Source organism: Zootoca vivipara, chromosome 1 (genome assembly GCF_965207765.1).
Source record: "Zootoca vivipara chromosome 1, rZooViv2.hap1.1, whole genome shotgun sequence".
In the NCBI taxonomy this organism is placed as follows: domain Eukaryota; kingdom Metazoa; phylum Chordata; class Lepidosauria; order Squamata; family Lacertidae; genus Zootoca; species Zootoca vivipara.
Genome location: NC_142582.1, coordinates 123866107 through 123894071, shown reverse-complemented (window position 1 = coordinate 123894071; position 27965 = coordinate 123866107). Strand labels below are relative to the sequence as shown.

General features: G+C 43.8%; 1 protein-coding gene across 1 annotated transcript; it reads left to right on the top strand.

The window, feature by feature from the left end:
• Positions 1–1001: 1001 nt before the first annotated feature.
• Positions 1002–27730, top strand: LOC148687744 (inverted formin-2-like). Its single transcript, XM_088673662.1, has 13 exons — positions 1002–1455; positions 2230–2372; positions 2779–2840; positions 4001–4103; positions 5440–5525; positions 6958–7058; positions 8306–8376; positions 11855–11962; positions 19566–19636; positions 20217–20337; positions 23546–23710; positions 25119–25218; positions 27259–27730. The coding sequence occupies exons 1-12, from the start codon at positions 1011–1013 to the stop codon at positions 25212–25214; spliced, it is 1572 nt and encodes a 523-aa protein (XP_088529788.1). The 5' UTR covers positions 1002–1010; the 3' UTR covers positions 25215–25218; positions 27259–27730.
• Positions 27731–27965: the final 235 nt, after the last annotated feature.

Sequence of the window (27965 nt, the reverse complement as noted above, 5' to 3'; positions counted from 1 at the left end):
GATACATCTTCTAGGATAATAATGCCCTCATGCATCACAAAGAACTCATAACCCACTTACTCTCAGCAACCAGAAGCACCATAACCAGACACTGGAAAGACGGAGTAAGCATGGAGTAAGCATGGACGAATGGTACCAAATAGTATGGGAAACAGCCCTACTAGAAAAATTAACCAATAAGTTGAAACTGACACGGGGACAAATAGAAGAAGACGGCTTCACCCCGGTATGGTTCCCCTTTATCACATACACAGCCCAACAAGACAATGACAAAAATCCACCAACAGCATACGAATCAATATGGTTAACCTGACCCAAAACACTCACCCACCCCACTCACCCACAAAACAAAGACCACCACAGCTAACCACAAAGGAACAACCATATCCTAGGCCAACCCCAACATCTCTCACCATCAAAGGAAAACAAGTGAACAACAGAGAACCTACACAAGCGACGCTGACAAAAAAACCCCACACTTATTAAGCAAAATAGAAACATTGTCACCCCACCCTACCCTCCCCCCATCTACTTTCCTTCCCCTCTCCTCAGCAATGTCTCAACAAATGAAACTGATTTGTAAAAATGCTTAGAGAGAGACATTGCACATATCTTTGTAAACCAAGAAAACCCTTAATAAAAATTTATTTAAAAAAACAAAAACATACACATGCCCAAAATGTTGTGATTCCATTAGCCTACTCAGTGCAAATCATAAAAATGTAGAGTTGGAAGGGACTCTGAGGATCATCTAGTCCAGGAATGTGCTGCTGTCCCATATGGGAATCAAATCCATAACCTTGATATATTTTTTTTTGGTACTGGTTTCAATGTCCTTGTTTATGATTTCAAATATGGCAGATTCAACACAATCATCACCGATGTTTTCAGAAGCATTGTTAGATACACCGTGGATGCAAATGCGCTTGCTTGACCCCAGTTTTGAAAATAAATGTCTCCATTCTCTTTTGGGGTTGTTGTTTTTTTTGGAATGAAAGGAAGAAAAAGCCATGACGGCGCAACGTCTGAGCTGCAAAGAATGCTTTGTGAGAAGCCACATGGGTGCAAAACACCTTACCAAGAAAACAAGTAAGTGCATTCAGGTTGACATGGACTTGGAAGAGGAACCCTCAAGTGGAAAGAGAAGCTCTCCAGATATACTTGACCCATTGGAAGCCACGGCAGCATCTCCATCCTCTGAAAACTTGCAGACTTGCCAGCTTCCAACTGCACATGCCACGCCCAGAGAGTTCCCATCTCTGCCTATGCTGCGGCTTTCACCTTCACCTCCGCCACCCCCTCCTTGCCCTCCTTTGGTTCCCAGCATGAAGGCCACATCTCTGTGCAACAAGGTCCTGCCTTCCTGCAGTGTTGAAGGCTCCACGAGGGCTCAGAGGCCAGTGCTGCAAATGAAGCCGTTCAACTGGCAAACGCTTCCCTTAGACGCCACGAAAAGTGAGTATGATGGCTGTGTTCCACCTCTGCTACCCACTATGTTGCATTCAGATTCAGCTTGGGCATCTGGTTGGCTACACCGAGAACAAGCCAACCCAGCCTGATGGGGTATCTATATATATATAAAATGTAAAAGGTCCATGTTTGTGTTTTATGACCTTTCTCCGCAACCGCTTGACCGATTGCGTTGAAATTTGGACACAACGTCACATGCGAATATCCGAGGGTTTGCATACCATTTGCGTAGACAGATGTCACACCTACGGCAGGTAAAACCCACTGTTTCCGAACACAAAACTCAGACAGCCGGGGATGCTGGGAGCACAGGAGAGGTTGCACGAAAGCGGCCTCTAGCGGCGGCTACACTGGTACTGCAGGTAGGAAAGCTTCCCTCTCCACAACATCTTGGCTTGGCTTTACAGACTAGGCCGAGTAGAGGTGGGGACTCTCCTGGGTGGGGGGTGGGGGAGGAGGGGGAATAGGTCATGGGTCAGGACAGGGTGGGGCCAATCACAGGGATGACCCATGGCAATGCGTGACCGGGCCAGCTAGTACATAATAAAATTATTATTATTATTATTATTATTATTATTATTATTATTATTATTATTAAGATGCTGGACTGGATGGGTCTTTGGTCTGGCTCCAGCAGGGCTGTTTTTAAGCGTGTTCTATAATAAACCAGGGGTGGTTATAATCTGTGGCACTGCAGATGTTCTTAGAATCATAGGATTGTAGAGTTGGAAACGCTCCATTATTGTGCATCTTTTCCAGGTGGCCATTCTCTCTGGACTTCAGCATTGACCAATAGTGATGAAGATATAGAGCCTGATTATATTAGCATAGAGCGACTTTTCTGTGTACCTCAGGCAAGCCAGCAGGAGAAAACAGAACTCAGACTGAAGAAGCCAAAGGAGGTACAATAGCTGAGCGTCATTCCCCGTAATTATTTGTGTGTGTGTGTGTGTAAATGGGTGCCCTTGATGAGGGGAGGAATAACATTTCTCAGTGCTGGAACACATGTTTGTATACAGAAGTAACAGGCTTGCTTCCGAACCAGTTGTTTAGTCTCGAGCTGCATCTTTTGTTAACTTGATTTTGCCGAGAATCTATTGACAACATAACGTAACGTAACGTAACGTAACGTAACGTAACGTAACAACAACAACATAACCACATCACATCAAGCACTATAAAAGTGCTAGGAAGGTAGGAGATGGTAAGAAATCTCAAAACCACTGCACATTCTCTGTGTTTCAGAGCTTTGTTCAAAGAAACTTGTTCCTGCTACTAATTTTTTTTAACCCCCCCCCTCTTAAACAGATTTCCTTCGTAGATCGAAAGAAAAGTCTCCATCTGAACATAGTGCTGAAGCAATTTAAATGGTGAGAGTTACTTGGTCAATGAAATGCGTTGGGTGGGATGAGGGAAAGCGATGACTAAACCTGGCCCCCAGCAGCTTAAGCGGAATTTCAACATGAGCAAATATGAAGCCTTGTAGGGCATCAGATCGTTGGCGCATCTATTGTCTAGTCTGATTGGCACTGGCTCTCCAAAGTCTCAGGCAGAGGTTTTTCCGAGATCCATTTTAGCAGGAGATGCCACTGAGATGATTTCTCTACTTCCAGTTTGTTTCCTCTCTACCACCAGTAAGAGCATATAAGTACTGTATGACAAAACTTTTTAAGAGGGTGGCCAAGCTGGCTGAACACAGCATGGGAAACCAAAGGAGATGTCTACGTAAGGCCAGAGCTTTCCAAACTTTTCATGTTGGCAACACACTTTTTAGACTTTTTCACGACACAGTAATTCAGTTTTACTAGCAAACCAGAGGTTAAACTAACCCCTTTCCAGCTCCCAGGGGAGGAGCGTTTGCACGACACACCTACACACTGCAGCCATCACACTAATGTGTCGCGACACACAGTTTGGAAAGTTCTGACGCAAGCCATCTGCCAATGGATTTGTGCTGTGATTTCACTTTGCATGGGTCCTTCAGTAATAAAGCATGTGAACTGGATCCACCCGGTCAACAACCCTGTCAATAAACTCTCCCATTTACAGGCATCCCCCCCAATACACTATTGACTTTTGCACAACCGCGTATAGGTGCGCCGCTAGGAAATAAGTAAATAATTCCATTAAAACCTGGAAATTGTGGGAGAGAGCTGCTGATGAGTCCTCGTGGCTTGCAAGCAGACCCTCCCTGGAGCCCGAATAGGATGTCAGTGAGGGTGGAGGAAGCCCCAAAGAGACATGAGGCACAGTGGGGCTTTGTTTACAATGCTCAGCCTCCCCGCATGTCCTCTCGCCTCCTCCAGAGTTTCAATTCTAGCTGTGGATATTTTTGGATCCAGTACTTTTGATTGAAGAGAGGGCGTTTAAAGGGTGTTTAGGGGGTGCTCCCCACTTGATTTGATTCCACTTATGCATGTGGGGCCCCAAAACGTAACTCCCATGTAAGTTGGGGGACGGACGGACGCCTGTGCTGAGATTTCTTCCTAGCTTTTATGTTTTTCTTAACCATTCCACTTATTTCCTGTAGCTCAAATCAGCAAATAGCTGACATGATTTGGAAAGGAGACAGGAGCAAGTTTGACGCCGAGGCCCTGAAAAACCTAATGAAGCTTCTGCCTGAAAACCACGAGGTATGAATATTGGCTCCCTCCCCCCTTTATTAATTTTAGATGTGCTTAGTAGTGCACCAAGAAAGTTGTCGCAATTTCCCTGGGCCTGTAACAGCCGAGGGCATTATGCATGGCTTAATTACATGCAGATGAGAAGGTCGGAGGAGGGAGAGAGAAAGGGGGAGAAAAGGGAGTGGCCCTGACCCGCCTACTTTTGCCTGTGGCCCCACCCACCACTGGCACACAGAAGAACCTCCAGGGGAATGCAACCCCCAAATTGGGAGTGAAGGTTCCCCACTCCCCACTGTCATCACTGCGCCAGACTAGCTTTCTTTCATTCATGGAATTGGAACCCATGCCAGATGTCTTGCTATTTCTGAAGGTTAAGTTAAGAAATAACTTGAGGGTTGTCTCAAAGCCATTAGTCATGCTCTGCAACTATTAAGAGAGCATATTAGGCAGTTGCTAGGCAACCCCAAGTGTTGCTCCTGACCTCCCTGGAGCTGGCAAGCCATGTGGGTGCATACATACCATAAGACGAGCCCATTGTCGTCTCAGAGTGGCCACCCAGTCCAAAGCTGGGCATGAGCTCCACAGCGCTCTGCCCACCTGCGATTCCCAGCAAGTTGTATTCAGCGGCATGATGCCTCTGACATTTAAAGAACATTGCATCCCCCAAAGGGCTCTGGGAATTGTAGTTCACTTCTTAATATTTATTTCTTCTATATATATAAAAATGTAAACTGGGCATGTGGGTTAGTCTCCACTTTTCTCCGAAACTACTTGACCGATTGCGTTCAAATTTGGACACAACGTCCCAAGCAAATATGCGAGTGACCATATACAGGTTGTGTAGAGAGATGCCACACCTATGGCAGGTAAAGCAGGTAAAACCCACTGTTCCCGAACACAAAACTCAGACAGCCGGGGATGCTGGGAGCACAGGAGAGGTTGCAAAACAGCGCCCTCTAGCGACGACTACACTGGTACTGCAGCTAGGAAACTTTCCCTCTCCATAGCATCTCAGCTCGGCTTTGCAGACTGGGCCAAGGGGCCAGGATAGGTCATGGGTTGGGACAGGATGGGGCCAATCACAGGGATGAGCCAGGGGTGGGGGGAGGAGGGGGCAGAATAGGTAATGGGTCGGAACAGGGTGGGGGCAGTCACAGGAATGAGCCACAGCAACACGTGGCCGGACCAGCTAGTAATTTATAAAATGCTTGTTGCTTCATAAAGTTAAAGGGGGGACGACGACACACTCTTTAAGTGATTTACAAAAAAAAGCAATGTAATATGTCTGGGTATCGCTGCTTGCAGTTCAGCGCTGATAGTGACAGGTCTTACTCTCTTTTGTCAGATAGAGAGAATGAAAGCATTCAAGGGCGAAAAAGCCGAGCTAGGAAATGCAGATCAGTTTTATCTGTGTCTCATTGAAGTTCCCAGGTAAGGCTGTCTTTTACTTCCCCTTGCCTACAAGTTCTGCATGACTAGCATAGGCGTTTGCAGGGCTGGTTCTACGGTACCATTAGGTAGAGTGATGTGGCTGCCTCAGGCAGAGGGGACTGATAGCAGGGGATTGTGAGTGATGCATTGTGAGTGAAACATATGTGCCACCTAAGTCTGCATCTCTACTGGAATTACTATATTTTTAACGGTTTGGCTACGCGCAATTGTTTTTAAAATGTTTGTATTGTTTTTACGTATGGAACTGTTTTTTACCCTTTTCTTGTTTTTACATTTGTAAGCCTTTCTTGCCCCTCTGAAAAGTCAACAGAATGCTGAGGAATGATTTGTGCAGTATTTCTTTTCCCTATTTTTCATTCTGAACCATATTCTATGAACTATCTCAGATCATACAATATATTACAGTATTGTCTTTTTCTTTGCCTTGATTTTGGAGCGGCTTGCCTTTTGAGGGCCCAGTTTCATTGCTGTATCCTGTCGTTTGCTACCCCCAACTGCTGTGCTAGAGGCCATTGTCCTGTCACCAGTGTGACAACTGCCAATCAAGTCAGCTTCTAGAAGTAGATTTTGTTTTGTTTTGTATCGGAACACCATCTTACCTTTCAGCACCCTAGCCCTGGGTGTTTGTCAGGGCAGAGCTCTCCAAGGTGAGCCAGGAGTTGAGTCAGAGCCAAGAAGCAAGGAGCAATTGGAACTGAGAAGCACACTAGCGTTAGAGAGAACCAGGAAGGAGGACCTTGGAAATGAGGGACAAACAGGAGCTGGATTGGAAAGGGAATGCAGAGCTATACTAGAGCTAATAAGGCCTTGTTAATCAGGCAACATCCCAGTTGAAACATGAAGTCTTCCAAAGACCTTTCTGTCCAAGAGGGCCCAATGGCTTGGGTGTAGGCAGGACCAGTCGAGAACCATAGCTGCCAGGAAGATGCTTCAATCGCAGCTCTGGACAATGGTTATGTACTCCTTTTCACCAGCCTATCCATGGATGCTAGACAGGGGCAAAGTCTGTTGTCTCCTGAAAATACAGCAAGAACAAAGGCATGTATGGTTCATGCTAAATAAGGAATGCTCCGGCTTCTAGAGAAAGCACACATAGGTTAGAGATTACATTTTCAGCTGCTAAGGGTAAAAAAGTTCTGAAATGCGCTGGTCTTCAGAGATTGGGTGAAGCTACAATGGAGGTTGGGGTAGTAGTGCCAGAGGAAGTAGAGTTTCAGAAAGGTCTTTTGGAGAAGGTGGTGAAAGAAATAAAATTGGGGAGCATTGCTGGGATGGAAAAGTGACAAACTGTTACGTGAGTATTTTTTGTGAACTAATGTGAGCTGAATGTTCTAACAAGATCTTAGTGTGGTTTTTAATTGCCTCGTCCATGGCTCCGTTTACTAGGTCTGATTATTTTTTCTCTTCTTAGCTACCACTTGAGGATTGAAGGGATGTTGATATGTACAGAGACCAACATTATGCTGGATCTGCTTTGGCCCAAAGCAAAATTGGTCAGAGCAGCCGCTGAAAGTAAGTGGACCGCACAATTTAGGAACAAATGAAACAGGTTCACAGCATTGGTCCATCTAACCTAGTGTTGTTGACATTGCCCGGCAGCGCCTCCCATCCGCACAATCTGTAAACTCCCTTTAAGAACCTCAAACCCAAGCTTTCAATTTTATTTTGAGTTTTGCATCTGGTACCAAATGCTGCTCTTGCCCAGTCTAAGGGTGGAATGATTCATAGCTGCCAAGTACCCCGTTTTCTCCGGGAAAACCCCGATTTTACTTACCTTTTCCCGGTGGTCCCCCGTATCACTTCGTCTCCCGTTTTTCTCCGTTATTTTCTCCTGCTGGCGGCCATTTTTTCCTTTCCGATTTGCCCTTCTATGGGCACAAAAAATGGCCGCCGGCGGCTTCAAACGTCGCATCTACGCATGTCCAGAAGTGCATAGACGCGACTTCCGGTGTCGGCGGCGGCCATTTTTGGTGCCTATAGATGGGCGGAGCGACACCGGAAGTTGCGTCGACGCACTTCCTGACATGCGTACAAGCGACTTTCGAAGCCGGCGGCGGCCATTTTTGGTGCCCATAGAAGGGCAAAGCGACACCGGAAGTTACGTCGACTCAACTTCCGGTGTCACACGGCTGCCGGTCCTGGATTCTGCAGTCCGGGACTTGGAAGGTAAGGTGGAATGGCAGTATAAGAACATAAGAAGAGCTGTGCTGGGTCAGACCAAAGACCCATCTAATCCAGCATCCTCTTCTCACAGTGGCCAACCAGATGCCTCTCAAAAGCCCACAAACAGGAGCACAGCAGGAGCCTCAGCCTGCTTGTGATTCCCAGCATACTGCCTTCAGCAGTGGAGGCAGAACTTAGCCATTGTGCCCAGTAAACCATTGGCGATCCGGATTAAATAAATTGATTTGCTCAAGTCACCCAAACGGGTGAAAATAATGCTAGCCGAAAACTCTAATGTCTTTTTGGAGGTGGTTTGGTCTTTATTTGCATTTTTATAGGACTCGCGCACTTCGTAGTTCTGTGTAGCTTTATATTTTATCAGTGACTTAATTGGACACCCCCGGTTACTCATCATTTAAAGACAACTAAAAAGTCAATACAAGAGGACTCAGAAGAACTGCCCACTGAGTTCAGTTTTCAATTGCAACCTAAATATTATATTCTTCCTAAATTTAAATGCAAGATACGGAGCAGCAGGGGTGTTTTTGTGTGGAAACGCCAAGAAAAATTGACATTTGCATCTTTCTCTTTTTCAGCACTTCTTACAAACCGGCGTCTGCCAGTGTTCTGCCAGTTGATTCTGAAAGTTGGAAACTTCTTAAATTATGTAAGAAGGCGGGGAGAGTGGGGCAATACCTACCTGTCTCATCTTTTTTATCTCTTCTTCCCACCAGGGAACTTTAGACTGGTGCATATGGTCCTCTCCTACCCCTGGTTTATCTTTGCAACAACCCTGCAAAGTAGGTTAGGCTAGGACAGGGGTGGGGGACCTGTTTCACCCTGAGGGGCCACATTGCCTTCTAGGCGACCCTTGGGGGAGCCCTATGCCGGTGGTGGGTGGGGCAGGGGCAAAAGTGGGTGGAGCAACCAACGTAAACTTTTGCCTTCGTACAGTAGGCTAGTTTATACACACATGTGCTTAACCCCTTTCTATTGTCCATCCAGACAGGGAAGAAAGAGGCGTTAGGGGAATTCAAGGATCAGGGCCGTCTTAAGAGTATCCAGTGCCTGGTGCAAAAATCCCTCCGGCGCCCACCCTCCCACGTTTCCCTCCCAGAGTCCTCGGAGAAGGAGAGAGATGCGGCGCAGCCTCTCAGCTCGTGGAGCGCAGGGCAGAGGCGGGCGCATGGAGCCGCATCTCTCTGGCTGGGGCTCCTGCTGACGCTCCCTCTACCTCCCCCCTTCTTTTTATTTTTAATGGAAGCGATATGCAGATTGGGGGCTGGCTTCCGAGCGCGGAGTCCTGGCCAGACCGCCCGCGCTCACTTGCGAGGCTCCGGGGCGCCTCCTCCTCCGGCTCGGCGGGCAGCGGCTGAAGTGATTCCCGCAGCCAAGGGAGAGGAGGTGGCGGTGGAGGAGGAGCCATAGGGCTTAGTGGCTGGTTGCGCCCCGCAGGAGCCCCAGCCAGAGAGAAGCGGCTCTGTGCGCCCGCCTCTGCCTTGCACTCCACGGGCTGAGAGGCTGTGCTGCGTCTCTCTCCTTCTCTGAGGACTCCACGCCGCACCTCCTTCTCCTTTCCCCAGCGCTGGGTTCTGCTCAGTCGAGCTTCGCCACCAGCACGTGCACCGCGTGGAGCGCAGTCCTGGCCAGACTGCCAGAACCCCGCGCTCACTTGGCGCCCTCCAGCGCCTGGCGCCGTGGTTCGCCGTGCCACTAGCCTCTATGGCTACGACGGGCCTGTCAAGGATGCATTCTGGCCAGGCAAAAACATTTGGGCCACTGAAAGTTGTAGCCTGGGGTGGGTCCCATGGGCCACATAGAGAGGCCTGGAGGACTGCGTTTTGCACATCCACCGCACCTCAGGCCTGGTATTCCCTATCCCTGGGGTAAAAGGTGCTGATAGTGGCAAAGTCACCCAGGAAGTTTCATGGCTGAGTGGGCATACCTTTTGTTGTTGTTCATGTACTAGACTCCTCAGCAACTATTGTTTGTTTGTTTGTTTGTATACCGTCCTATACCCGCAGGTCTCAGAGCGGTTCTTGGCATAATATTTCATCAAAACCACAAAACATATAATAAAAAACAAAGGCAACCCAATAATCCCCCCTCCCCAACACATTTTAAAAGCGCATTGGATTCAATCAGCCAAAGGCCTGGTTGAAGAGGAAAGTTTTTGCCCGGCACCTTAAAGATGTACAGTGGTACCTCTACTTACGAATTTAATGCATTCCGAACGCACATTTGTAAGTTGAAAAAATTTGTAAGTCGAATCCCATAGGAATGCATTGGGAGAAAAAATCCGTAAGTAGAAGCAACCCTATCTATCTAAACTGCATCCAAGATGGCGGACGGAGCTCCATTTGTAAGTACTGTAGAAACATTCGTAAGTAGAGTTGTTCGTAAGTAGAGGTACCACTGTATAATGAAAATGCCAGGCAAACGTCCCTGGGGAGGGCATTTCAAAGACTGGGAGCCACTGCAGAAAGGGCCCGTTCTCATGTTGCCACCCTCCGGACCTCTCGAGGAGGAGGCACACAAAGAAGGGCCTCAGAAGGTGTTCTCAGGGTCCGGGTAGGTTCATATGGTAAGAGGCGGTCCTTGAGGTATTGCAGTCCTGAGCCATTTAATTAGCCGTGGAGATTGGTCCAAGGTCACCCAGTAAGCTTTGTGCATGGCTGAGTTTTCATTTTTGCTGTTGCTAAAGTACAGTGAGATTCCTCACTGATCTTCTATGGATCCTTTAGGGATTGGGGAACCTGTCGCCCTCCAGGTGCTTTTGGATCCTGTAATCCCTGAATACTAGTTAGGCCAGCCCAGAGCTGATGGGAACTGGAGTTCAACGTCTGGAGGCCTACTGGTTCTCCATACCATACATTTTTATTATTGGGCCCTTTTCATTCATTCAGAATGACCTTAACAGATTAGACAACTGGGCCAAAGCAAACAAGATTAATTTTAACAAGGAGAAATGTAAAGTACTAGACTTGGGCAAAAAAAAAATGAAAGGCACAAATACAGGATGGGAGACACCTGGCTTGAGAGCAGTACATGTGAAAAGGATCTAGGAGTCTTGGTAGACCACAAACTTGACATGAGTCAACAGTGTGATGCAGCAGCTAAAAAAAGCCAATGCAATTCTGGGCTGCATCAATAGGAGTACAGTACAGTCGTACCTCGGGTTACGACCACCTCGGTTTGCGAACAGTTCGGGTTACGAACTGCGCAAAGCCGGAAGTGTTTTCGCCGCGCGCGCGCACGATCGCGCGATCTGCGCATGCGCAAAGCGCGAAAATCGCACTTTGCGCATGCGCAAAATGGCGGCGCCCATTGCGTTCGGTTTACGAACTATTCGGGTTACGAACTGCGTTCCGGAACGGATCGCGTTCGTAACCCGAGGTATTACTGTATAGCATCTAGATCAAGGGAAGTAATAGTACCACTGTATTCTGCTCTGGTCAGACCTCACCTGGAGTACTGTGTCCAGTTCTGGGCACCACAGTTCAAGAAGGATACTGACAAGCTGGAATGTGTCCAGAGGAGGGCAACCAAAATGGTCAAAGGCCTGGAAACAATGCCTTATGAGGAACAGCTTAGGGAGCTGGGTATGTTTAGCCTGGAGAAGAGAAGGTTAAGGGGTGATATGATAGCCATGTTCAAATATATAAAAGGATGTCATATAGAGGAGGGTGAAAGGTTGTTTTCTGCTGCTCCAGAGAAGCGGACATGGAGCAATGGATTCAAACTACAAGAAAGAAGATTCCATCTAAACACTAGGAAGAACTTCCTGACAGTAAGAGCTGTTCGACAGTGGAATTTGCTGCCAAGAAGTGTGGTGGAGTCTCCTTCTTTGGAGGTCTTTAAGCAGAGGCTTGACAGCCATATGTCAAGAATGCTTTGGTGGTGTTTCCTGTTTGGCAGGGGGTTGGACTGGATGGCCCTTGTGGTCTCTTCCAACTCTATGATTCTATGATTCATCCTTTCGTCTTGCATGCTTGGTTTGGTGCTGGTCTGGTGGCTTCTCAAGATATCTAAATGTCTGTGATGTCTATTACAGTTGCCATCCTGCTGTGATGGCAAAGGGCTATGTTGTGTGTGCCTTTTTCTTGTAATTGTGTGGTTGGCTCATATTACACCTGATATTTCAGGGGCGTTACAGTGGGAATGCTGGAGGCTTCAGAATCAGCACGTTGCTCAAACTAACCGAGACAAGAGCAAATAAAAACAGCATTACTCTGCTTCATCACATCCTAGAGGTATGGATGCATTTTCTGCTTCTTCCTTGCTCTTGACTTTGATTCTGAGAATACATTAAGAGCAGTATTGTTTTAAGACAAAACAAAACTCGAATCCCTTATGAGAACTGATTGCACTTTTAAAAACATTAATTTTATGATTGCAGTGGTACCTTGGTTCTCAAACTTAATCCTTTCCAGAATTCCATTCCAAAACCAAAGCATTCGAAAACCAAGGCGCACTTTCACATAGAAAGTACAGTGGTGTCTTGACTTACAAATTTAATCCATTCCAAAGGCACCTTCGTAGGTCGAAAAATTCATAAGTTGAAAAGCGCCATTGGAAACGCGATTTCCCATAGGAATGCATTTGAAACGGAAAAATTCGTAAGTCAAAGCAACCCCATCTAAAAATTCGTTAGTCGAAAAATTCGGTTGTCGAGTCGTTCTTAAGTTGAGGTACCACTGTAATGCAAAATGGATTAAACCAGACATCCCCAAACTGCGGCCCTCCAGATGTTTTGGCCTACAACTCCCATGATCCCTAGCTAACAGGACCAGTGGTCGGGGAAGAAGGGGATTGTAGTCCAAAACATCTGGAGGGCCGAAGTTTGGCGATGCCTGGATTAAACTGTTACAGACTTCTAACACCTGCAGAGGACATTAAGGTCCACAAATAATAACATACTGGAGATCCCAAGTCACAAGGTGGTTAGACTGGCCTCGACCAGGACCAGGGCCTTCTCAGTACTAGCCCCCAACCTGGTGGAACACTCTCTCTCAGGAGACTAGGGTCCAGCGGCAGTTGTCATCTTTTCATAGGGCCTGCAAGACAGAGCTGTTCTGCTTGGCCTTTGGACTGACTCAGTCTGACCCCGGTGTTCCCCTCCCCTACGGCTTTATCCTACAGATATTTAAATGAGGTTGCACTTGTAGTTTCCTAATTATAAATTGAATTTTAACATTGTATTTAATTTGCATTTTAATTGAATTATTTCTTTTATGCTTGCTTTGATATTCTTGTTGTTAGCCACCCTGAGCCCGGTCTTGACTGGGAAGGGTGGGGTATAAAATTATTATTATTATTATTATTATTATTATTATTATTATTATTATTATTATTATTAAAATAACCCCTAAAACAGCAATTTAACGTGAATTTTACTAAGGAGACCATTGATCCATAAAATGAAAGCAATAAACAATGTACTGCATTCACACAATCAATCAGTAGCTGAACTGGGTTCCACACAGTCACAAAAAGCCGCAAAAAAACAAAAACACAAAATAAATAGCAAAAAAAGACAGACCTCAGTGTAACACTCAAAACGGAAGTGTGGCACTCAAATTGGAAGTGTAACACTCAAAACAGAGCACGTTTGGCTTCCGAAAAAAGTTCGCAAACCGGAACACTTACTTCTGGGTTTGCAGTGTTTGGGTTCCAAGTTGTTTGAGTACCAAGGCGTTCGAGAACCAAGGTACCACTGTATAAATATGCTACAGGCTGTTGCCTTTCCTTGATCTACTCACCAACCCCACACCCCTGGCCAGAATCTCCCTTTACACCTAAACACCCCCTGCCCCCCCCCATAGCATGTCCCTCCTTCCCCACCAGCTTGCCCCAAACTCCTCCTGCAAAGAATCCTGGGAGCTATAATTTGTCAAGGGCGCTACGAATTGTAGCTTGGTGAGGGGATAAAGTGCAATTCCCAGGTTTCAATGTATGGTGTTTTCTCCTTTTTTTTTTTTAATTAAGAAATTTTATTAATGCAAAAAAGAACAGTACATGCATACAGTACAAGCATATATATATATACAATATATGGCTTCAATTTTATACTGTTTACATGAAGTTAAAATCCCAAAAAAGAACTAAGAGGCTAAAATGAGAATAAAAAAGGGGGAAGAAAAAAGAAAAAAAAAGAAAGGAAAAAAGGAAATAGAAAAAAGGGGGGAAAAGGAAAAATCAGAAGGAAAAAAGAAAAAAAAACGGGGGGGAAAGGACTGAATCAACAGCCTTCTCTTACCTACATTCTTTACATCTAACATTCCTTCCACTGCACTGAACACATAATTAAACCTTTCTTCACTTTTATACAGTTGTCCTCTCGATAGTAACCACTTTTACGTGAATACAGAAAATAATAATAATACTTCAAACCTCTATCAATACGATTATCCTACACAGTTATTCTAGGCACATCCATGTATCTTTTCCCATTCCTGAGTTCTTTAAATAATCATTTAGGCATTCCCACTGGGTCCTGACTCTATTTCTAGGTTTGTTACGTATCCAATCCGTTAATTTAGCTAGCTCCAGATATTCACAAAGCTTGTCAATCCACTCTCCTTTCGATGGTATAATAGGTTCTTTCCAAACTTTCGCTATTGTCATCCTAGCTGCTGTTGTTGCATATAGGAAGATATCTATCTTATCGGGTGGAATATCCCGATTGAGAATTCCTAATAAATATGCTTCTGCTCTTTTCCTAAATGATATCTTAATTAATTTTTGGATCTCTTGATGAATCATCTCCCAAAACTTTTTAATTCTTGGGCACAGCCACCACATGTGGTACATTGTCCCGGCAGCCTGTTGGCACTTCCAACACTTATTGTTACCGCTTTTGTTTATTTTTGCTATTCTCACCGGGGTCAAGTACCACCTATAATGTACTTTCATATAGTTCTCTTTCAATACATATGAAGCTGTAAAATTAATTCGTCTCTCCCAAAATTCTTTCCATTTAGTATGTTCTATCGTGTAGCCCAAGTCTTGTTCCCATTTTTTGATATACTTATTTTTTATTTCCTGCTGTTGTTTGGGTTGTTTAAATGGGAGTTCCCGGAAGGACTATCATTTACTTATAAAGAAAGAAGACGTTATTTTAAATCAGTTAACGATACCAAAAGCTTCTGGAGGAAGTACTGGGAAGAACTTGGTGGTGAAAAACTAGAATTAGAATAAGAACTGTTGCTGGACTCTCAACAAACTGGCCTCTCTGAGTATTTTGACATTGAGAGGTGTCAACCTCTCTTTCCACCTTTGGCGGTGTGAATGGGCGAGAGTGACTGTGTGGATGTGCATGTGTGTGTGTGTGTGATTAAGGCGGTCATTGGGCCTCCCTTCCTTCCCCCTTTTGTGTTCGTTTGTTTGTGGTGTTTGTTGTGTTTGTGTAGATTTGGGTGTGTTTGTGTGCCATTTTTTTGTTGTTGTTGTTGTTGTTGTTTGTTTTTTGCTTGTTTTGTTTGTTTGTTTGGTTGCTTGTCTTCTCTTACTTGTCCTCTTTAGGTTGAAGGAAACATCTGAAATCGAAGAATAGTAGATATAAAGTAGGATTTTATTAACTCAATAAAGGTGTTATAGAATGACGATGAAATGTATATCGTGGAATGTAAATGGAATGAATGGGAAATTTAAAAGAAACAAAATAGAATATTGGTTGAAGAGACAGAAGTGTGATATAGTTTGCTTGCAAGAAACTCACATGTGTAGTAACCACGTGAAAGTATTAAAAAATGGTAGACTAGGAGAGGAATTTGTGACAGCAGCAACAGAAAAGAAGAGAGGGGTTGTGTTATATATTAACCCAACTTTGAGACCACGGATGTTGTTCAAAGATGAAGAAGGGAGAATCCTAGGAGTGGAGATCTTCACGAAGGCGGGAAGGGTGATCATAGTGGGGATTTATGCCCCGAACAATAGGAAAGAAGAATTCTTCAATAATGTGCAAGAAATGTTGTGGGATTACATGGGAGAAAATATTATAATGATGGGTGACATGAACGGTGTAATCTCCATAGAAATGGACAGAACGCCCAAAGATAGAACTAACAATGCCGGTAAACTACCTCTTTCCTTCTTTCATTTATCTGAAAATTTTGAGTTATATGATGCATGGAGGATTAAAAACCCTACAGATATCACCCATTATTCGGACGCTCAAAAATCTGGTGGAAGAATAGATTCAATTTGGTTAACCAAGAAATTAACGTTAAATTTGGATAGAGCAGAGATCCAAAACAGATCTCTCTCGGACCATAATCCGGTAATGATCCATCTGAAATTCGGGAATATTACAAAGGGAAGGTGGAGGCTAAATGATGAGATATGGAGAGATGAACAGAGGGTAGCAAAAGCAAAGGAAGTTCTAAAAGAATTTTTTGAGATAAATGAAGGACAGGAGACAGATAAGAGAATTGTATGGGAATCAAGTAAAGCTTTTATGCGAGGTTTTGGTATTCAGCAAATGAAAAGAATAAAAAAAGGGAAAGAAAGGGAGATAATGGAAATGAGTAAACAAATAAGAGAGAGAGAAAAAGACTTAATAAAAAACCCTAGTAACGAAGAGATGAGACAACATATTAAAAGATTACAAAATCATCTCTCCGAAATAATTAACAATGAAGTTAAGAATAAAATACTCTGGACTAGACAAAGGTACTTCGAACATGCCAACAAACCAGGTAGAATGCTAGCATGGTTAATAAAAGAAAGACAAAGTGATAGAATAATAAATAATATAACAGAGGAGGGTGAAGAAATTACAGATCCGCAACAAATCAAAGAGTGTTTTGTAAATTATTATAAAAGACTCTATAAAGAGGAAGGGAAGGTCGAGAAAGAAATTCAAAATTACTTGACTAAAAATCAGTTACCAGAAATTAATGAAATTAAATATCAACACTTAAATGCTGAAATTCAAGAAGAAGAAATAAAAAGTGTGATAAGGAAAATGAAAGAAGGGAAATCGCCTGGACCAGACGGGATTTCGGTCAAATATTACAAAGTATTAGAAGAGTTGGTAATCCCAAGATTAAGAAAAATAATGAATGAAATTTTAGAGAAAGGATTAATACCAAGGTCATGGCAGGAAGCTTTAATTACATTGTTACCTAAAGGAGACGCAAATAGAAAGTTAATTAAGAATTATAGACCGATTTCATTATCAAATATAGATTATAAAATATTTACCGGGGTATTAGCAAACCGGATGAAAAGTGTCTTAAAAAGAATAATTGGGAAAGACCAGGCTGGCTTCTTACCCGGGAGGCAAATAAAAGATAATATCAGGATAATCGTTGATTTGATGGAATATTTGGATTTAAGACCGAGTACCGAAGCAGCGTTGCTATTAGTAGATGCTGAAAAAGCCTTCGATCGGGTCGCATGGAATTTTATGATAAAAACTTGTGAAAATTTGAAGTTGGGGCAAAGATTTAATAATGGAATTAAAGCAATCTACAAAGAGCAGAGGGCGAGATTATTTATAAATAACGAAATTACGGAACAATTTAGTATAAATAGAGGAACAAGGCAGGGCTGCCCCCTGTCCCCTCTACTATTCATCACAACCATGGAAGTCCTACTAATAGCATTAAGGGAAAATGCCGAGTTAAAAGGAATAAATGTGGGATCTCACTGCCTTAAAGCCAAAGCATATGCTGATGACTTAATTATTATGACTGGAAATCCTGAGGAGGGAATTTTGGCAGGACTGACTGAGATGGAGAAATTTGGTGAAGTGTCGGGTTTTAAATTGAATAAAGACAAATCGAAAATATTAACGAAAAATATGAGAGGGAAAAAGAAAGAAGAATTGGAGAGGATCACTGGGATAAAAATTGAGAATAAAGTTAATTATTTAGGGATTCAAATCACGAATAAAAATACAAATTTATTAAAAGATAACTATTTGGAGAAATGGAAAGAAATAAAGAAAAAATTGGTAAAATGGAAGCATATGAATTTATCTATTTGGGGTAGAGTCTCCATGATCAAGATGTCGATCCTGCCAAAAATCCTCTTCCTGTTTCAAAATATCCCCATCATTATTGGAACTAAATATCTAAAGGAATGGCAAAAAGATCTCGCTGATTTCATCTGGCAAGGCAAAAAGGCTAGAATGAAAATGGAGGTATTAACGAATTCGAGGGAATGTGGAGGATTTGCCCTACCGGACCTGGAAAAATATTATGAGGCAGCCTGCTGGGTCTGGATTAAAGACTGGTTGACCTTAGGGAAACCTGACATATTGGAGATAGAGGGTGTAAACAAAATCTATGGGTGGCATGGTTATCTACTATATGGAAAGGGAAAGAAAAACAAAGAATTCCAAAACCATACTGTAAGAAGGGCCTTGTGGGAGGTGTGGGAGAGAACCAAAGAAAAAATAATAGAGAAAACTCCCTGGTGGGCATCGCCAGTTGAGGCAAATGCCACCTTAAAATGTTATTTGAGACAGGTGTGGCCAACATATAGGGATTTAACCGAAAATGTTAATGGACATATTAAACTTAAAGAATATGACGAACTAAAGGTTAAAGGAATGTCATGGCTTGAATATTTTCAATTGAAAGCAACCTTTGAAAAAGATATTCAAACAAGGGGGTTTGATGAGGTGAATACAAGGTTTGAGAAAGAAATTCTCAATAGTAAAGACAAAACCCTCTCTAAAATGTATAGATTATTAAGGGAACCCAAACAACAGTATGGTGTTTTCTCCTAACATGTATGTGCAGTGAGCGAACCACAGGTAACATTTAGGCTTCTTCTCCTGGGGGGGCTCTGCTTTTTACCATTTCCTAGCTTGTGGGTGTGGTGCTAATAGTAAATCATTGAGCACAACCACCCTACTGTGTCGTTTGAGAAGGCAAACTGTGTTCATCCTGCATGTGGCAAGCATCAGATATAATGCGGCCCAGAAATGGCTATCTAGCCCTGTAGATTAAAGCATATATTTAATGAGAGTGCTTTGGATTGGGACTAGGGGACTGTTGGCTTCGATTGCCTCAGGTTCTCATTTTTCTAACCTTAAAGTTCAGTTCTCCACATTTCCACATAAGTTTGCAATTTAAAAGGGGGGGAAAGTTCTCGTGAAAAATACGTCAGCACATTTGTGCGAATTTCTCCTAATACAGTCAAACCTCGGTTGTTGAAGGTAATCTGTTTCAGAAGATTGTTTGACAACCGTAGATCAAAGGGTAATAAACAATTTCCCCTAATTAGGGGAAGGTCCCAGGTGCAATCTCTAATGCAGAAGGTCCCAGGTGCAATCTCTAATATCTCCAGGTAGAGATAAAAGGTAAAGGTAAAGAACCCCTGACAGTTAAGTCCAGTCACGAACAACTCTGGGGTTGTGGTGCTCATCTCGCTTTACAGGCCGAGGGAGCCGGCGTTTGTCTGCACCGCAGACAGTTTTTCCGGGTCATGTGGCTCATAACTAAGCAGCTTCTGGCACAATGGAACACCAAAACCAAAGCAGCACATGGAAACGCCGTTTACCTTCCTGCCGGAGCGATACCTATTTATCTACTTGCACTTTTTTGGGTGCTTTAGAACTGCTAGGTTGGCAGGAGCTGCGACCGAGCAATGGGAGCTCACCCCATCGGAGGGATTCAAACTGCCGACCTTCTGATCGGCAAGCCCAAGAGGCTCAGTGGTTTAGACCACAGTGCCATATAACACTTCCTCAAATCCTGGAGAGCAGGCCATGGCAATGCTGAGCTATGAACCCAATGGCCTGACTCAATATAAGGCTGCTTCCTGTTTTCTAGCGTTTCTAATAATTCTAATTCTAATACACGATTATTACTTTTTTCCTGCTTTTTTATTTTGTTTTAGGAGGTTGAAAAAAAACACAGAGACCTTTTGCAGCTTCCCAGTGATCTGGAGTGCGTTTCAAAGGCAGCTGGGTAAACTCTCCTCCCTGCTAACATTTGAAATAAAAAGGGTTAATGTGTGTTTGTTAAAGCAAAATTAGAATATGAGCAAGTGGAGAACTCTGTGGCATGGGGGGGGCGGGGGACGACACAGAACTACGGTAAGCAAAGGCACTCCCTTCCCCTCTTCCTCCTGTTACCCCAACATCCTTGAGCACTGGTCCTGTTAGCTAGGGATGATGGGAGTTGTAGTCCCAAAACATCTGGAGGGCCGAGTTTGCCTATGCCTGCCCTTGTGTTTTCAGCATTCCTAAATGCTTAGCTTTGGAGCACCTTGTGGCTAAAAAGCGCCCCTTTTGTGCTGGATGGGGTAGCTGTAGGGCACTGGGGACAAGGACCCTGCAGAGACCCTGCTGCAGAAATGTGATTCCTGTACCCACAAAGGCTCCTTGCATACATGTCTTGCATACATGATCTCTCTCACCACAAAGACTCTCCTTCTGCGTTCCCCATTGAGAGATATGTGGAGGTGGGGGTGTTGAGGAAGGGAAGCTTCCACAATGGGTTTGCTTATAGATGCTGCTTGTTATTGTTTTTACTAAACCTCTTCCAGAATCAATTTAAAAGAGATGCAAGTGGAAGTGGAAGGCCTTCTAAAGAAATTGTTGGAAATCGAGCAAAAAATATCTTCATCCAAGGATGATGTGAAAGTCCAGTTTGGGAAATCTATTAAAGTAAGTTAAAGGTAAAGGTACCCCTGACCATTAGGTCCAGTCGCAGACAACTCTGGGGTTGCGGCGCTCATCTCACTCTATAGGCCGAGGGAGCTGGCGTTTGTCCACAGACAGCTTCCGGTGGCCAGCATGACTAAGCCGCATCTGGTGAACCAGAGCAGCACACTGAAACGCCGTTTACCTTCCCACCAGAGCAGTACCTATTTATCTACTTGCACTTGACGTGCTTTCAAACTGCTAGGTGGGCAGGAGCTGGGACCAAACAACGGGAGCTCAGCCCATCACATGGATTTGAACCGCCGACCTTCTGATAGGCAAGCCCTCCTAGGCTCTGTGGTTTAGACCACAGCGCCACCCGCGTCCAGTATTAAAGTAAGTTACGTGGATTTAATAATGGTACTCAAGCTTCCTTTTATTCCAGAATGTTTCTTAGTTGTGTCTGCCAAATGGGTTTCACAGGTCCTTGCTCTCTTTAAGAGTCATGGGTCACATCCACACCATGCATTTATTGTACATGTGTTGCCCCCCCCCCCAAGAAAAAACCACAAATGGGAACTGTAGCTTACCCTTGATGGAGCTACAATTCCCAGCACCCTTAAACTACACTTCCAAGGATTGTTTAAGGGAAGCCATGCTCTAAATGTAAACATGCAATGTGGATGTGTGACCATTGTTTCCTACAAAGAATCCTGGGAACTGTAGCTTGTTACGGGTCTCCTAAGCCAGTGATGGCCAAACTTGGCCCTCCAGCTGTTGTGGGACTACAATTCCCATCATCACTGACCACTGGTCCTGTTAGCTAGGGATGATGGGAGTTGTAGTCCCAAAACAGCTGGAGAGCCAAGTTTGGCCATCACTGTCCTAAGCTCTCTGCACCATTTATGGTAACCAGATGTCCCCGTTTCCCGGGGACAGTCCCCGGGATTCACAGCTTTCTCAGCATTCACATGTACATTGCAAACAATAAGTGTCCCCGGATTCATTGAAAAAAATCTGGTAACCTTACCATTAACAAACTACAGTTCCCAGGATTCTGTGGGGGGAGCCATGACTGATACAAATACTTTAAATGTATGGTGTGAATATGAGCCAGATCAATGGTCCATATAGCTCAGTATTGTATCCTCTCTCCATGACCCTCTGAATGGGCCAGGGATCGAACCTGGGAGCTTTGTGCATGCAAGCCACGGAGCTATGACCCCTCTGAAATGAAAGAAAATGGAGTGGCCCTAACATGGCTCTGCTTGCATGCGCTGGAGCACCTGTGGTTTTTCTTAGAATCATAGAATTGGAGTGTTGGAAGGGGTCTTGAGGATCAACTAGTACCACTCCCTGCAATGCAGGAATATGCAGTTGCCCCATACAGGGATCGAACCTGCAACCTTGGCGTTAACAGCACCCTGTTCTAACCAACTGAGCTATCCAGGGGTGCAGTTTGTGGAATAACGTTTAGGAGAGACCACTGGTGCGTGGTGGTGTGGGGCGAGACTAGCCGTTTATTTTTAATTTGTCACCCTACATTTATTTATATATTATCTTTCTTCCATCATGGGACTGGCAGCATGCATGTGGTTCTCAAGCAGTGGCTCATCCTAACGCTGTCCAGACCCAGCCCGGGTGCCTTGGTTTTTTGCAAAGTGGGGCCTCGTGCACCTGGGATGCAAAACCATGCTGCTCCCCTCCACCCCATTAAGAGACGAGGTGAATGCATGTTATCTTCAGCTGGCTGAAAAGAACAAATAGACTTGCCTGGTTAATTTAGGCAGCCTGTCAAGCAAAATTCTGAAAGCAATTCCCCTTGCTGCCAAGAGATTGTGTGCACGAAAGAGTGAGAGATTGACAAGATGTTTGCCCGCATTGTGGCTTAAAGCCAGTTGGATCTTTCTGCAGTAGAGTCTTCTTCTCCTTCAGTTGACGGGTTTGCCATTTGCACAAGCATATTCTGGACAGTGCTGCAGATTGCAGTGGTCTGGCTAGCTGGAGAAAGATTCATCGTAATAATGCATTGTGAACTGAATGGTGCGAAACAAAATAAAAAAGTGCTTCCTTGAGGAAGAAGTCTGGATCCCAAGCAACAACTGAGAAAAGCAGCTTGTTTTCTCCTGCTCTGAAGGGTAGGACTTGAACCTGTGGCTTCAGGTTACAAGAAAGGAGATTCTGACTAAACATCAGGAAGATCTTTCTGACAGTAAGAGGTGTTCAGCAGTGCAACAGTCTCCCTTGAGAGGTTGTGGACTCTCCTTCCTTGCAGGTTTTTAAGCAGAGGTTGGATGGTCATCTACAATGGATACTTTAGCTGAAATTCCTGCAATGCAGGGGGTTGGACTAGATCAGGGGTCAGCAAACTTTTTCAGCAGGGGGCTGGTCCACTGTCCCTCAGACCTTGTGGGGGGGCCAGACTATATGTTGAAAAAAAAATTGAACGAATTCCTATGCCCCACAAATAACCCACAGATGCATTTTAAATAAAAGGACACATTCTACTCATGTAAAAGCACCAGGCAGGCCCCACAAATAACCCAGAGATGCATTTTAAATAAAAAGACACATGTAAAAACATGCTGATTCCCAGACCGTCCGCGGGCCGGATTTAGAAGGCGATTGGGGCGCATCCGGCCCCCAGGCCTTAGTTTGGGGACCCCTGGACTAGAGGACCCTTGGTTCTACGATCCTACGATTTACTAGGCTAAAAGATGATTGGCTAGAAAGGCCTTTATTCTATTTATTTCATAAAGTTGCTCACAAGCTGCTAAAGAGCTCTTTTGAACTATTTTCACATACTTTTTTTCTTGATTTTTTTATACCTTACCTTATTGTTGTTGTTGTTGTTGTTGTTGTCTGAGGCTGCTTATGATAATATCATTTATATCAGTTGTTGTTTTAACTAAGGTTTATTACGAGAAGTTTTAATCTATTTTTATGGATTAGTATTGAATTCTAGAGTTAATGATTTAACTAATACAAGTCTTATTTGTTGAGTCTATATGTTAAATATTTTATATATAATATGTTTGAAAAGCATTGGTCTGTTATGCCTAATAAAGGTTATTAGATTATTGAATTATTGATAATATTAGCAAGTAATGGTTAAGCAGAGCATTAAGACCAACGAAATAGAAACTGTAAAAAGCAGTCAAACAAACCGCACCAGGTGCAATGTTATTTTGAACAATGTTTTCTAACATGCGCAAATTGTGTTTGCAAGTAGGATAGCGTAAATGCTTCCAAGGAACTGGGTGAGGAAATGAATGCCCTTGTGGAAAAGAAAGCTGAGCTTGCTGATTATCTCTGTGAAGATCGAAACACACACTCATTAGATGATCTTTTTAACACTATGAAAACCTTCAGGGATCTCTTCATCAAAGCTCTCAAGGTTTGCAATAATAAACAAGGTTCGATAATGACAAGTGGGACCCGCAACAAAATTTTGCTATGTGGAATGTTCCCATCCAGGGTTCCTGCCAGCCATGCCCTTTCCCAATATATTCCATTCCCACTCCACCCAGTTTTAATTTCTTGTACCCCAGCAGCCAGCAATTTTGGGGGAGGGATACTGCTTACACTTTGTTCTCATTGGGCTGTATATTGTGAATTCCTTCTCTTATCTCCCTACCCCCGCAATCATTTTTCTGTTGCTGCAAAACTCGGGGTTCCCCTGAACTTACTGGTTCTTCCCTCATGTTTGTGGGCGAATCTGTTTTGGCTACATAAGTAATGGCACTCACAGCCTGAAAATCGGAAATAAGGGGGATGTAGTAAAGCTACCAATTAATGTCAGAAATGCGTGAAACTACCATTGTGGGAATAAAAAAATTATTGGGCTTCACAAAACTGCGTACTTAAAAATTCCAGCCATTTCTGGTAGAAGGAACCACCAGCAGCTCCTTAGTCTTTGCTAGAACTGAATATAATCCTCAAATCTCTAGCTTGCATGCTTCTTGTGGGCATTTTGATACCAAAGGAATTACGTGCGCATACAGCAGTGTGTTTGACTTTCACACGCTTCTGCATGCACAGAGGCACCAGCACAAGCCCTCTCCACTATACTTGCTGATAGCAAGCCACTTCTGAAATTCGAAAGAGGGAGTTGTAAGAATAATTTGCAATGTTGCGTGGGGGCTTTTGTTTGGAAGGAGGACATAAAGAACCTTGTTGAGAAAGTCTTTTCATCTACTCAGAACTCTGCTTTGTAGCCTTTGTCTGGTATGAGCAGCTAAAGTAGATAACATGGTTATAATAAAGCACATGCTACTTCTCTACGCATGGGTAGTGCAGCAAACTCATTTGACTCTTTTTAATAACAAATGAACAGGGAGTTGTACAATTGCTGCTGAATTTAGTAACTGGTTGTATGTTGTAATTACCGTATTTTTCTGTGCATAAGACTAGGTTTTTAAAAATTTGGTTTAAAATTGGGGCGCGTCTTATACATGGAAAAATACGGTGTATCCCTGCACATTTTGTGGCTGTGAATCCCATACATTAATTCGTAGTTTCATGAAGCAGTATTTTCCTCCTTGCATGTCCTGAGCCCACCGCCAGTCAAATTAAATCAAATTGCATGCCGTTGACTGCCCTGATCTCATACTACTTTAGCATGGTTTCCGTCCCAGTGCACAGTGATCTACTGTGGTGGTTTGTAAATTAATTCAAGGAATGTGTTGTTGTTTTGTTTAAAAAGTGGGCTGCAATTTTCAAATTAGGTGGGTTTATTATCCATGTGCATTATTTTTTTTGTCAAGCTTCTATTGAATTTTAGATTTTTGTGTGTTGGAATGTAGGAAAATCAGGACAGAAGGGAACAAGTGGTAAAGGCAGAAAAGAGGAAGAAATTGCTTGAAGAGGAAGAAGCAGCTAAGCGCCGGAAGCATTGTTAAAGAGGTATAACCTTTGGAAATAAGTTTTCCTCTGTTCCCCCACTTTTCATTTATTATCACAACCAGTTTGGGTAATCCTTTTTAACATTTGATTTTTTAAAACTGGGTCCATGTACAGGATGCAGGGATGCGGGTGGCGCTGTGGTCTAAACCACTGAGCCTCTTGAGTTTGCTGATCGGAAGGTTGGCAGTTCAAATCTGCCCAATGAGGTCAGCTCCCGCTGCTCTGCCCCAGCTCCTGCCAACCTAGCAGTTCGAAAGCATGCCAGTGCAAGTAGAAAAATAGGTACCGCTGTGGCAGGAAGGTAAATGGCATTTCCCTGCGCTCTGGCTTCCGTCACAGTGTCCCATTGTGCCAGAAGCAATTTAGTCATGCTGACCACATGACCCAGAAAGCTGTCTGTGGACAAACACCAGTTCCCTCGGTCTGAATAGCGAGATGAGCGCCGCACCCCATAGTCGCCTTTGACCGAACTTTACCTTTTAACCTACCTAGATGCCTTCCTGATTTCAACAGCTAACGCCGGTTATTAATTTACTTATTTACGGCTCCTTAAGTGTGTGACGCTGTGGCCTAAAATGCCCATCATTTCCCTTTTTATAACAAACGTAGGGCTTTTTTGGGGGGTGGGGGAGAGAAACGGGGAGAGGCTGATCACAAAGGAGGAAGTTAAAAACAAGTAAACTTAAAATGGTTCCATGTTCCACATTGGGATTAGTGGTGGTTGGGTCCCAGGTTCCAAAAAGATTGAAGGTTTGGTAGATGCTGAACTTAAGATGCTTAAGACGGGTTTATTTTCCTTTATTGTCTCAATTTGGCCTCCTTTTTTTTAGTGAACGTTGCCATATCATATTAGGAGAAGTGGCTTGTGGAGCCGGGGGGGGGGGGGGGTAGGCAAGTGGATTGTGATGGAAGAGGGACCCTCCAAAGACCAGCTCCAGATGACCCCATAGATCCCTTAGGAACCCTGATAGAGCCTCCACACTGGGCGACAACAGCAGATACCATTTCTGACAGCTACCACTGTCACCTGCAGAAATCCCCCTAGCAGCATGGCAGCGTGTTCCTGTTCCATAGCTGCCAAGTTATCCCTTTTTTACAGGGATTTTCCCTTATGCTGAATAGGCTTCCTCGCGAGAAAAGCGAAAACTTGGCAGCTATGTCCTGTTCGCTCGCTGTTTTGCTCGCTGCTTCTTGATTTGGGGCTGTGGTTAAAGGCACCTGAGTGAGCAGCATTGAGAAGGGAGCACTTAAGAACTTTCTACAGCTGCAGTCACTTGGAGACCTCACCAAGACATTTTAGGGCTTGCTTCACGTTTAGGGTTTCCAGACTCAATAGAGGACAGGACTTCTGTGCCTTTAATTGCCCTGCTCTCTTTTGAGTCTGGAAACCTTAAAGAGAATCCAGCAGACCTTTGCTTGGAAATTAAACAAAGGGTCTGCTGGTTTCTCTTTAAGGTTTCCAGACTCAAAAGAGAGCAGGGCAATTAAAGGCACAGAAGTCCTGTCCTCTATTGAGTCTGGCAACCCTATTCACGTTTCATATTTAAGGTCCTAATCTAGAGGCCAGGAACCTTTGGGGCCAGATCTTGATCTCTCCCTCACCACCCCAGTGGATCAACTTTGAGAGATGGGTAGAACTCTTCATCTGTCAGTGCATCCTGACATCATTGATGATACCAGGTGACTGATAAGCGAGCAGTCCTACCCACATGTCAGAGTTGACTGGCAGGATGGGGGTAGGCTGGTAAAACATGATTAATAGTAAAATAATGCCCAGCAGGATTGAACCCTATGCCTGCCAGCTGATGAACAGAAGGTTTATTCCTGCTGGCTGCAGGGGTCCGGTTAGCCCAGCGTATTGTCTGCAGGGAACATGCTGGCAAAGCAGCACCCAGCAGGACTGAACCCTCTGCTGATGTACATAGACTCAGGCTATTAGTCATTCTGTTTTTTAATTCAAAGGCGCTGGTATGTATTGGCATGATTTTTACAGCATACAAATGTGAGGCATATTCTCTCCCCCCCTCTCTCTCTGCATAGCCTGAAAATGAGCTGCAACAAAGGAAGCTGGCATCTTTGATGCTTTGTCGAAGAAAGGCTTTCAGTTGTGGGAAAAACCATCAATTCCTGGAAACTCTATGCAGGAGCTGTCTTAAAAAAGAAATAATGAATCTGGCTCTCTTTTTTTGGGGGGGGGGAGGCTTGTACTTCAGTTTACTTTCTTAACTGGAAATAATAATACTTCATGTCCACGCAGTTATTTCCCCCTCTCCAACTTATTAAATGAAAAAAAATTGAATTATTGTTATGTATATAAAAAAGAGGAACTTGATAGTGGGTGCTTGTTTAGATTTCTGTGCTTTACGTATTAACATATTTATTAATTTATTATTTCCATTGTGTCAGTTTTGGCAAGAGCAATGCCTTTATTAATTACTAAGCCGAACAACCTATGGAAGAAAATAAAAAGCTGTAATATAATAAAGTTTGAATAAAAAACAAATAGATATGTGTTCCAGTCCTGTAAGGAGTACACAATATTATATTTTAAACACTAAGGAGGAACTTTTTTATACATAAAAAAGTTTTGAGGCGAGCAGAGAGTTATAAGAAAAAAAATGGGGGGGGCATCAACACATTTTCCTACAGTAACTTTAAAAAGGCCAATTTGAAGTGTTGTTGCTGCATATTTATATCCTGCATTTTTCCCTAACAGGGAAAGCTTTGTACCAGTTTAAATCAATGCC

Bases quoted from the DNA above. Each gene is read 5' to 3' on its own strand.
- LOC148687744 (XM_088673662.1), top strand. From the start codon at position 1,011: ATGACGGCGCAACGTCTGAGCTGCAAAGAATGCTTTGTGAGAAGCCAC. The intron at 2,373-2,778 runs GTACAATAGCTG...CCTCTTAAACAG, and splicing joins GACTGAAGAAGCCAAAGGAG to ATTTCCTTCGTAGATCGAAA. The intron at 11,963-19,565 runs GTATGGATGCAT...ATTTTGTTTTAG, and splicing joins TGCTTCATCACATCCTAGAG to GAGGTTGAAAAAAAACACAG.